Source organism: Momordica charantia (assembly GCF_013281855.1).
Source record: "Momordica charantia cultivar OHB3-1 chromosome 7 unlocalized genomic scaffold, Mcharantia_2.0 BLBB01000007.1, whole genome shotgun sequence".
In the NCBI taxonomy this organism is placed as follows: Eukaryota; Viridiplantae; Streptophyta; class Magnoliopsida; order Cucurbitales; family Cucurbitaceae; genus Momordica; species Momordica charantia.
Window position 1 is genome coordinate 9,349,858 of NW_028275165.1, and position 11,012 is coordinate 9,360,869.

The 11,012-nt window shown below is 40.2% G+C and overlaps 1 protein-coding gene across 1 annotated transcript; it reads left to right on the forward strand.

Moving 5' to 3' along the window:
• Positions 1-1,313: 1,313 nt before the first annotated feature.
• LOC148210278 (Protein kinase superfamily protein) lies at positions 1,314-3,698 on the forward strand. Its single transcript, XM_088126669.1, has 3 exons — positions 1,314-2,250; positions 2,323-2,406; positions 2,495-3,698. The coding sequence occupies exons 1-3, from the start codon at positions 1,494-1,496 to the stop codon at positions 3,547-3,549; spliced, it is 1,896 nt and encodes a 631-aa protein (XP_087982795.1). The 5' UTR covers positions 1,314-1,493; the 3' UTR covers positions 3,550-3,698.
• Positions 3,699-11,012: the final 7,314 nt, after the last annotated feature.

An 11,012-nucleotide genomic window follows, 5' to 3' on the forward strand; every position in this document is an offset into this window, starting at 1 on the left:
GTGTAGAACTATTTATTGGCCCATTATTTCCTAAACTAGTTGCATTTAAGCATTGCCAATGAGAGGTACATCAGCTGAGTTGTCTCCATCTACTATAATTCAGTGTACATTGACGTTAGCTATGGTTAGTGCTACCACCAAGCCATCGTTAGGTGGTTGGTGGAGGTTCATCGTATCCTCTTCTAGAAACTCAATTCATCGGCTCGGGCCAGCTAGGCTGGTAGTTCAAACTTCTTAGGCTCTCGCAGCTATCTTGGCTTTTCTATCCCTCATCTCTCTTCTTTCTAGATTCTCGCTTGACTAGACCACCAATATATCATCTTAATCTCTTTGGGAGGGAAATCATTGTCATTCTGAAGCTCGTCTCTTCAGTTCGACTTAGTTCGATGTCTCTCCTTGTCTCGGACAAATTCGATCAGGTAGCCTCGTTGGATCAGTAAAAAAGTCTTGGTGTAGCGTGATCATGGTCACGATGAAAGAAGAATACTTATCCTTGTTGCCGACATGTGAGAGCCTGTTTTCGTCTTCCCCGATCACCTCAATAGCTCCTTATCTCATATCTCCATTAAGAGATACCTGATGGGTATGGGGACGGGATGTACATAGTGTTCAAACCGTCTCTGTGGGAGACCTCGACGAGCAGTTTGATCTTGATTACCTTGATGGTCCTCTGTCTTCCTCCTCTTAGGGTCGGATCAAGGCTCTCAAACTCTTTCTTTCCCTGTGCTGTGCTCGGGTTGGACATCTTTGTTGTTTGGGCCTTACCCAATTGTATGAAGAAATTCTCCAATGCTTCTGTACTTCTATACTCTAGCATCAAAGGTTGTCAGGGTCTTCTTTCCCAAAGACTATAAAAACTTTTCACCTTTCAGGCTGACTACAAAGGTCTTATTTCGTCAATGTACTCTTCAACCTACAACTACTGCTCGCTATTGACTAGGCAATATAGTCGTGGAGGCTGTTGGTAGACCCTTGGTTTCTATTTGATTTTTGAGTTTAGAAAGTCTCAATAAACCTTAGTTTCTAATAGATCTCTTTATTTTGTTTTTTTTAAGGAAAAGATCTCTTTATTTTGTTTATTATAAACTTTGACTTATTAGATATTTTTTAAATTGAGTAATGTATTATATATGCATAAAATTGAAAAATAAAAATATACTATATAGGATAATATAGAGCCACACGCAAAAAAAAAAAAAAGTCAAATTTTATATTTCTTCGATACAACAAATACAAGGATGAAAGATTAACCTCACAAGTCACATACTAGATAGCAAAATGAATTAACCGCTGAGTTGAAATGGTCTCAAATCAAGGAATTAAACTCCTAACACAAAGTGGTAGATATTAATTAGTAACACCCAAATAGAATAATCTTGGCTTCCTTCTCCCTTGACCTCCTCTCTGGTCTCTGCCATGGAATCACAACATTCCCTGCCATTTCTGCTCCAAATTTCTCCCTCCCTCAGCTCCCTATTCCCCAGAATTTAACCATGTCATTGTCGCCGCCGCCGCCATGGCTGCTGCTCTTTCTCCCATTCCTCCTCCTCCCTCCGCCGCCCGTCTCCGGCTGCGCCGCCCAATGCGGCAATCTCCACATCCCATTCCCCTTTCACCTGAACTCCTCATGCGGAGGAGGAGAAGCATCAATTTCCCTTCCCTTCCGCCTCTCCTGCCTCAACTCCACCGCCCTCTTCCTCAACGTCTCCGGCCACAGCTTCCGCGTCCTCGACTTCCTCTCCGACGCCGTTTTGCTCGACTTCCCAGGCCCACCCCCCTGCCGCCTCTACAACGACCTCTCCTCCTTCCGCGTCTTCTCCGCCTCCGCCTCCGCCTCCTTCGCCATCTCCGATGACAATGTCGTCGCCCTCTACGACTGCAACGACTCGTCGCTCTGCAACCCCCGCTGCGAGAAGCTTTCCCTCCCCGACTGTGACGGAACCGCCCGTCACCCCCCCGCCTGCTGCTACCCGCTCACGGATCGCACCGTGTGGCGCCGCGGCGCTGATTTCTCGGTCTTCTCCAAGCCCGGGTGCAGGGGATTCTCCAGCTGGGCCGTGGACAGAGGGTCCAGCAGCGGGAAGCGAGGGGTAAAATTGGAATGGGCCTTTCCTAGAAATTTGTCTGCTGGAATTTGCGCTCAAAATGGTTATATTGTGAATGCCACTGCTGTCCCTGACGGAGTCAGATGCTCGTGCTCTCAAGGATTTGTTGGCGATGGCTTTGCTCATGGATTTGGCTGCTTCAAATGTAACTCCCCCTTCAATTTTTTCTACAATTTTTTATTATTTATTTACTTATGTTTTAATTTTTTGTTATTAGCCTGTGTTAAGAATGGGCGTGAGGAGTCTGGGAGTAATTGCCACTTCAAAGGGCATAATGAAAAGGAGCTTGTTATATTTACAGGTATTTAATAACTCGAATAGATACGAATGGAAATTAAAGTTATTTTGTGGTCTTTAATCTTTATTATTGTTACTTTTTGAATGTGCAGGAATTCTTGCTCCTCTTTTCATAATCGCTTCTGTGATCGGACTTTTCTGTATCCTAAGACGACCGATGAAACAAAGCACGCTAAAGTCTGACCGTGGGCAGTTTGAGAGCAACGCATTGCTGCAAAAAGCCTGTAGGACTCGTTTATTCAGTCACCATGAGCTAGAGGAAGCCACCAGAGGATTTGGGGACAGCGGCAAGCTTGTGGACAGTGGCAACGGATCGATTTTCGCTGGGGTGCTCGGGGATGGATCGAGGGTAGCTGTGCATCGGCTGCGATGTGCGAACGATGCCGACCTTATGACCCTCTTGTCCCAAATTGAGATTCTGCATGCAGTTGCACACAAGAACGTTGCCCATATTCTTGGCTGCTGCATTGACTCTGGCTGCGCTCCGTTGGTCGTTTACGAGCACCCCGCCAACGGTACCTTGGACAAACATTTGCACCAGCAATCGATCGAACCGACGCTCGATTGGTGTAAGAGATTGAAAATAGCTGCAGAAACAGCCAGTGTTCTTGCATTCCTGCAGAGTGAGGTGTCTCCCCCAATTTTGCACAACCATCTAGAATCGTGTCATATCTTTCTCGACGCTGATTTCTCGGCGAAGGTTTCGGGGTTCGGGGTCGAGGACAAATCGCAGTCCCTCGAAGCCTCGTCCTTTGAGAACAATGATGTTTATGACTTTGGAGTTGTACTTCTTGAAATGGTGACAGGATTAAAGAACTCAGACCTCCCAATGGTAGCATTGCAAAAGATTAGAAGTGGGAAGCTGGAAGAGGTTGTGGATCCATTTCTATACTACCATGAGCAGCCTCCCCATAGAAGAGAGCAAATAGAGATTGTTGCAGACCTTGCCACAAGGTGCTTGCTTTTCGGCCGGGACAGGAAGTTGCGGATGACCGACGTTTCGAACGAGCTGATGCACGTAACGAAACAAAGCGTCGATGTTTCGAGGGGGCCTGCAATAGAGGAAACTTTCTCCAATTCAAGCCTTCTTCAAATGATATCAATGTCTCCTGACTCAATCCTTGTTCCTCGAATTGCTTCAATTTAGGCACAAGTTTTAATCAACAACATGTCTGATCTGCCATGAAAATACATACCCTTCTTTCATTTCCTCTGTAACTGATGCTTGATTGTGAACTCTGTAATTGTTTGTGAAAGTGATAGTGGATATGTATAATGTAAAGTTTGGTACCCCAGATCGAACGATTTCAAAATCGTGATGGATTTTAAGTGAATTACCTTGTTTGGTACTTCATGTTTTTAATGGATTAATCATGTTTTCATCTAAAAAAAAATCGGATCAAAATGATTGGATTTTCCAGGATTTCACGGGATTCCAAAGAAATTACTTATTTAACTTTGTCATATTTTAATTTTATTAATAAATTTAAATTAAAAGTCTAAATTAGTAAAATTCTTATTTTATTTTTATTATTAAGGAATGAAAAAAAAATAATTTTAATTAATTTTAAATCATACTCATTTCAATTAAGATAAAAAATTTAAAATCATGGAATATAAAATTATTTATTGAAATTTCTTGATGCTTATAGTTAATATATCCATCTTTGGTATCGGCAAGAGATTGATGCAAATGTAAATGGTTGGTTTGACATCCATATTTTGTTAAAACTAAATTAGAAAAGTATCCAGCAACGGACCAAAATATAACTAATAGTAAATACTTAGAATCTAGCTACAAAACGTTTAAATCTTTTTTTTTTTTTTTGAAAGGGCAAAAACATTTAGATCTAACCATGAAAATTTGAACATTGTCACCAGATCAAGTTAACTTAGCAATAAAATACTTAAACTAGCCATAGAACATTCAATAGGACGAAAAAAACTAATATCCATAAAAATAGTACTACCCAATTACACATATACTCATGTGTCGGATACAAATCTTTGGAAATTAAAAAAAAAAAAAAAACCTAATTGAGCATGTTAATTTCAAATAATTATTTATGTTTATGATTAAATTTACGAGACTGAGAAATGAAGATTAAGATGGACTCAATGAGCCAAATACGTGTGAGAAATGAATTTCTTTTCTTTAAAATATATATAATTTGTAGGATAGAAACTAGTTTATGAAAAGTGGATAAATTAGCCAAATTATTAGACAGGACACTTCACTATGCCATTGCTTGAAGGGAGCTTAAAGGGTGTGCTCGGGAGATTATTCTCAAAAATCACTTTCCTTTCCATGGATCATGTTTGATAAGTTAGAAAATTGATTTTAGGAGAGCTTAAAATCACTTTAAATTTATTTTCGAGGTATCACTTGGATAGTAATTTTTTAAAATCAATTAAACTTAGATCTCTTTTTTCAAAATCGCTAATTTTATCTCACTTCCAAACACACTGTAAGATATCATTGGAGTCTAGGTTCGGCTACGTAGGTTTTAATATAAGAGTTTGTTTGAAAAATGACTAAAAATATATATATTTTTTTCAATAATTAGTTCGACCTATGGACTTGACTCATTTGATAAAGATCTAGGTGAGGTTTGCCCCGATATATGGTCATTCCTAGTTATTGAAAAAAAAAATTATTTTTTAGACTTTTTCTCGAAAAAGTTTTATATTGATACTTACTTTATTGGTATTTTCAGATCAAATTAATTTTGAATTAATCTTATTACTTTTTTTTCTCAATAAAGTTATTAAAATTAGTTTTTTTTTTTAAGAAATCTTTCATTACATTTTTAAATTTCTTTTATATTAATTATAAACTTATTGTGCTTAAACGTATGAATGCAAATTCATTCATATATACAAAAAAAATGAAGTTAATTTGTGTGTATATATAAATAGAATAATATAATTTGAATCAATTATGGAATGATGAGTCATTACTATCTGTTTGGGGGTTGAAAATCGTATTGCCACGTGGAGGACAGAAAAATGTCCAACTTTGGAGGTCTTCCCTTTGTTGGCCGACCTGAGGTGGTCGACCTGAAGATCTTCCTTTTGGTGGCCGACCTGAAGAGCTCCCATAAGGGCCGACCTGAAGGCCTTGCCTGATGGCCGACCTGAAGAGCTCTCTTGAGGGCTGACCTGTAGGCCTTGCCTAATGGCCGACCTGAGGCCTTCCCTGAAGGCCGATCTGAAGGTCTTCCCTAAAGATCATTCAAGGGAAGAACGACCTTCCATACTTCGTCAAATTCCAGATGACAAGAGTATGGACTGGAATAGCTACCCCCGACAGGTCGACCTTGGTCCCGACATGCTCAATCGTCGGTCGGATTCTTTGTCGGGTACCTCAGCTTATAAATAGGGCACTTCACTCTTCAGTCAGGTATCGCACTCTAGCTCGGCCTCCATACTAAGGTCGGACTCAAAACTGACTTGAGCGTCGAAGTGTTTGTTCCCTTGTGCAGGTCTTTCCTCGCCAAGTGGCCTTTCAGCTCATTCCTGACACCAGCTCATCCTAGTCAGCCGACATTGACCCTTTGAGTTGGTCATCCCTTTCCAAGGAAACCCAAGCTCTTCCCGTGGTCATACCTGAAAAGCAGGTCATGCTCTATCGACGGTCATACCTGGAGTAGGTTGAGCTCTCCTTGTGGCCGACCTTAACCAGGTCATACCCCGTCATATTTTTTGCATAAACATTTGGCGCCGTCTGTGGGGAAGGACATTTTAAGTCATTCCTACCAAACAAAGTTGTACGCACAAAACAATCCAATATGCGCGTCTCAACGGGGATCTCCAAGATGTTCTCAAGGACCGAGCTAGTCGATCGACGTGTAAACGATGGTAGCTCAACCTCGCCTAGAGAAAGAACTTCATCTCAACTCATCCTCGCCTTGGGAAAGAGTTTCATCTTAGCTCATTCCCGCCTAGAGGAAGAGCTCCATTTCAGCTCATCCTCGCCAAGTGGAAGAGCTTCATCTCAGCTCATCCTCACCTAGAGGAAGAGCTTCATCTTAGCTCATCCACGACAAGAGAAAGAGCTGTCATTATCATAACTCACCCCCGCCTAGAGGAAGAGCTTCTATCAAGATAGCTCAACCTCGCCAAGAGGAAGAGTTTCATCTCAGCGCATTCCCACATAGAGGAAGAGCTCCATTGCAGTTCATCCCCGCCAAGAGAAAGAACTTCATTTCAGCTCATTCCCACCTAGAGGAAGAGCTTCATCTCAGCTCATCCTCGACAAGAGGAAGAGCTGTCATCATCATAACTCAACCTTGCCAAGAGGAAGAGCTCCATCTCAGCTCATCCCGGTTAGAAGAAGAGCTACCATCAAATAGCTCAACCTCGCCAAGAGGAAGAGTTTCGTCTCAGCTCATCCCGGTTAGAAGAAGAGCTGCCATCAGATAACTCAACCTCGCCAAGAGGAAGAGTTTCATCTCAGCTCATCCCCACCTTGTGGAAGAGCTTCATCTCAGCTCATTTTCGGCAAGAGAAAGAGCTGCTATCATCATAACTCAATCTGGCCAAGAGGAAGAGTTTCATCTCAGCTCATCCCGCCTAGAGGAAGAGCTTCATATCAAATAACTCAACCTCGCCAAGAGGAAGAGTTTTATCTCAGCTCATCCCCGCCTTGTGGAAGAGCTTCATCTCAGCTCATCCCCGGCAAGAGAAAGAGCTGCTATCATCATAGCTCATCCCAGCAAGAGGAAGAGCTCAATCTCAGTTCATCCCCGCTAGAGGAAGAGTTTCATATCAGATAACTCAACTTCGCCAAGAGGAAGAGCGAGCAGCCATCAGACAGCTCATCCTCATCCAAAGGAAGAACCTCGATCGTTTGATCATATTTCATCCATCATAACAGATCCAACTTAGGGGCTGTCGACCTACATTCCAATGGGGGCCAAGTACTCCCACATGGCATAAGTGCCAAGGTACAATTCAAAACCAAATTCAAGCCTCTAAACTTTCAAGTTCGAGGTGAGATGTACTCTTATAAAAGAAAATTCAAACCTCAAAACTTACGAGTTCGAGGTGAGATGTAGTCTTATAAAAGAAAATTCAAACCTTTAAACTTACGAGTTCGAGGTGCGGTGTAATTCGACAAGAAAAAATTCAAACCTCTAAACTTACGAGTTCGAGGTGTGATGTAATTTGATAAAAGAAAATTCAAACCTCTAAACTTACGAGTTCGAGGTGCGATGTAATCTGATAAAAGAAAATTCAAACCTCTAAAGTTACGAGTTCGAGGTGCGATGTAATTTGATAAGAAAAAATTCAAACCTCTAAACTTACGAGTCCGAGGTGTGATGTACGAAAAATTACGACAAGTTCGAAATGACAAAGATGAGATTGAATTCACCCCATACAAAGTATGCAAGTCCCACTCCAACCCTAAGCGCCAAGCTTAAGCTGAGCTTCTCAACTCTTACTTCAAACTTCTAAGTGCCCAACTTAGGTCAAGCTTCTTCAAATACCAAGCTTAATCAACATGACAAGTCTAAGATGAGTTTCTCAAAGTTGGCTAAGATCATGACCATAACACTGTGTTCGATGTCTGACCTACTATATGTTGTTCGACGTCTGACGTGTGATCTACTTCAATCTCGAAAGACGGAAGTCACCACTTAGGCAAATTTTCAAACCCAGTAAAAAGTTCTCTGCCAGGTTGAACTCGGACCAGCCAGAGAGGGGGCCAATGTTTGGGGGTTGAAATCGTATTGCCACATGGAGGACAGAAAAAGGTCCAACTTTGGAGGTCTTCCATTTGTTGGCCGACTTGAAGTAGCCGACCTGAAGATCTTCTTTTTGGTGGCCGACCTGAAGTGGCCGACCTGAAGAGCTCCACTGAGGGCCGTCCAGAAGAGCTCCCCTAAGGGCCGACCTGAAGGCCTTGCCTGATGGCCGACCTGAAGAGCTCCCTTGAGGGCTGACCTGAAGGCCTTGCCTAATGGCCGACCTGAGACCTTCCCTAAAGGCCGATCTGAAGGTCTTCCCTGAAGATCATTCAAGGGAGGAACGACCTTCCATACTTGGTCAAATTCCAGATGACAAGAGTATGAACTGGAATAGCTACCCCCGACAGGCCGACTTTGGTCCCAACATGCTCAATCGCCGGTCAGATTCTTTGTCGGGTACCTCAGCCTATAAATAGGGCACTTCACTCTTCAGTCAGGTATCGTATTCTAGCTCGGCCTCCATACTAAGGTCGGACTCAAAACTGACTTGAGCGTCGGAGTGTTTGTTCCCTTGTGCAGGTCTTTCCTCGCCAAGTGGCCTTTCAGCTCATTCCTGACACCAGCTCATCCCAGTCAGCCGACATTGACCCTTTGAGCTGGTCATCCCTTTCCAAAGAAACCCAAGTTCTTCCCGCGATCATACTTGAAAAGCAGGTCATGCTCTCCCGATTGTCATACCTAGAGTAGGTCGAGCTCTCCTTGTAGCTGACCTTGACCAGGTCATACCCCATCATATTTTTTTGCATTAACACTATCATAATTAGAGAGGAAATGATTTCAATTTTATATAAGATTCTTACTTTTATATTCAAGTAGTTTCTATAATGAATTCTTTGTTGTAGTAATATCTTCATTGATATGTATAAAGGGAGAAGTCACAAATTTTGATTAACCGTTTCTGATAAAATTGTTTCAATCAAACCTTATTCCTATACTTTATTGGTGACATATCGCAAAATGTACAATTTATCCATGAACAATAAATCGCAAACAAAACTAATCGGAAAGAGATAAATAACAAAGTGAATGTTATTTTTTGATATTGTTATCAGAATACCCTCATGTATTTGTAATTAATTTAAAACAACATTAACTAATAAAAAAGTTGTTACAATAATTTTTATCTTAAAAGAATAATTACATAAATACATTTTAGTTATACTTTATATTATTTTTTGGGGAACTTGCACAAATAGAAAAAAAAAACTAATAATTATTTACAAAATTGGCAAACACATTTGAATATTGCAAGGAATGGTAAAATTTAGAGGTTGAGCTCATGTTTAATATAGAGAAAGTCAAATTTAACATAAAATAACATTTAGCCCAACAGTTATAACCATTGTTTTAAATGTCGGTCCGACGTCGACATAAGGGAAAAAATGATTTTTCCTCTTTATTGACGATGTTCAAAATATCATCAAAATATCGAGAAAATCTCGATATTTTGACGATATATATCGATATATTATTAAAAAAAATTGTTTTAAATGTCGGTCCAACATCGACATAAGGGGAAAAATCATTTTCCCCTTTATTGACGATGTTCAAAATATCATCAAAATATCAAGAAAATCTCGATATTTCGACAATATATATCGATATATTATTAAAAAAATTAACTTAAAAGGTCAGATCCATAGAATGTGCCTAATTCATCTACGATTTTGTGGATCGTTGAAGAGATAAGAGGCGCGGGAAGGGGATTTTATAGGGTGCGCGCCCCTCCCGCTCCTTACCCCATCCGTGTGGGATGGGGGCACCAGCACAACAAAACAATACGCTTGTGTGTTGCTCTTTTTCTTTTCTTTTTTATTTTTCTTTATTCCTTTATTTCTTATAATGATAATAATAATATTATTATTATTTAAATTCATTTATTTATTTTTTATGGATAGAAAAATTTATTTATTTATTTCAATTTTTACAATTGATCCATTCCTGTGGATTCTTTTTAACCTTAGACCTATTTTACTTTTCAAATCTAATTACAAATTTTTAAACCTCAATTTAATCATCATATGTATGTATATATGTATCAATATTTCATATCTTGTTCAATTATGTAACTAAGATTAGATTTGGTAATAAACTATTAATAAAACAGAATTGAGCAACATTCAACTTTAATTTAATAATTCAAATTATTTTCATCAATTTTTGTTATCTTGTTCCGACATTTCTATCGACATCGACATTTTTATAAGTAAGTTTTTAAAGACCCAGATTTCTGACACGTTAAACGAGGTAACGACCCTATAATGCTTACTGAACCCTCCCATTTAAAGTAACGAAAATGTAATGTTCTCCTAATGCATCATACAAAGTGGAGGTACACAAGAATAGAATATTCAGGAGATAATACCCGCCTCAGTGGTCAGGAATCCAATCAAGAATATAATCATTTTGTCTCGTAATCCCAAATACATCAGTAGTTCGAATAGTAAAAACAAAATACCCGTAAAGCAATAAAAGAAAGTGTTCTTGGAGTTAACCCAATGTCTAATTCCCTTTTTTATTTCATAGCAGTAAGATTTTAACGATGTTTGCATTGCACGACATCATTCCCTAGCCTAACCGACACAGCTAGTGATCCCGCCTCAGTCAGACCTCCTCCACGTCATCACCACGGTCGGCCCGATTCACACCTGAAACAAAAAGGTAGAGGGAGGGGTGAGTACATAAATACTCCGTAAGTAGCCCACCCTAACTAAACACCACAACACGCTCGTAATCACAACCACATCAAAAGAACAATAGCAGAACAACAGATAGGCAGCACGGGATAATAATAATAGATTAACAATTCCATACAAGCAACCCAACTCCTAGACTTCCGGGACCCCAACCACACTAC

Excerpts from the sequence above, each read along its gene's own strand:
- LOC148210278 (XM_088126669.1), top strand. The coding sequence starts at position 1,494 with ATGTCATTGTCGCCGCCGCCGCCATGGCTGCTGCTCTTTCTCCCATTC. Across the intron at positions 2,251-2,322 it reads TGGATTTGGCTGCTTCAAAT|CCTGTGTTAAGAATGGGCGT; the intron begins GTAACTCCCCCT and ends TTTTGTTATTAG. Across the intron at positions 2,407-2,494 it reads GGAGCTTGTTATATTTACAG|GAATTCTTGCTCCTCTTTTC; the intron begins GTATTTAATAAC and ends TTGAATGTGCAG.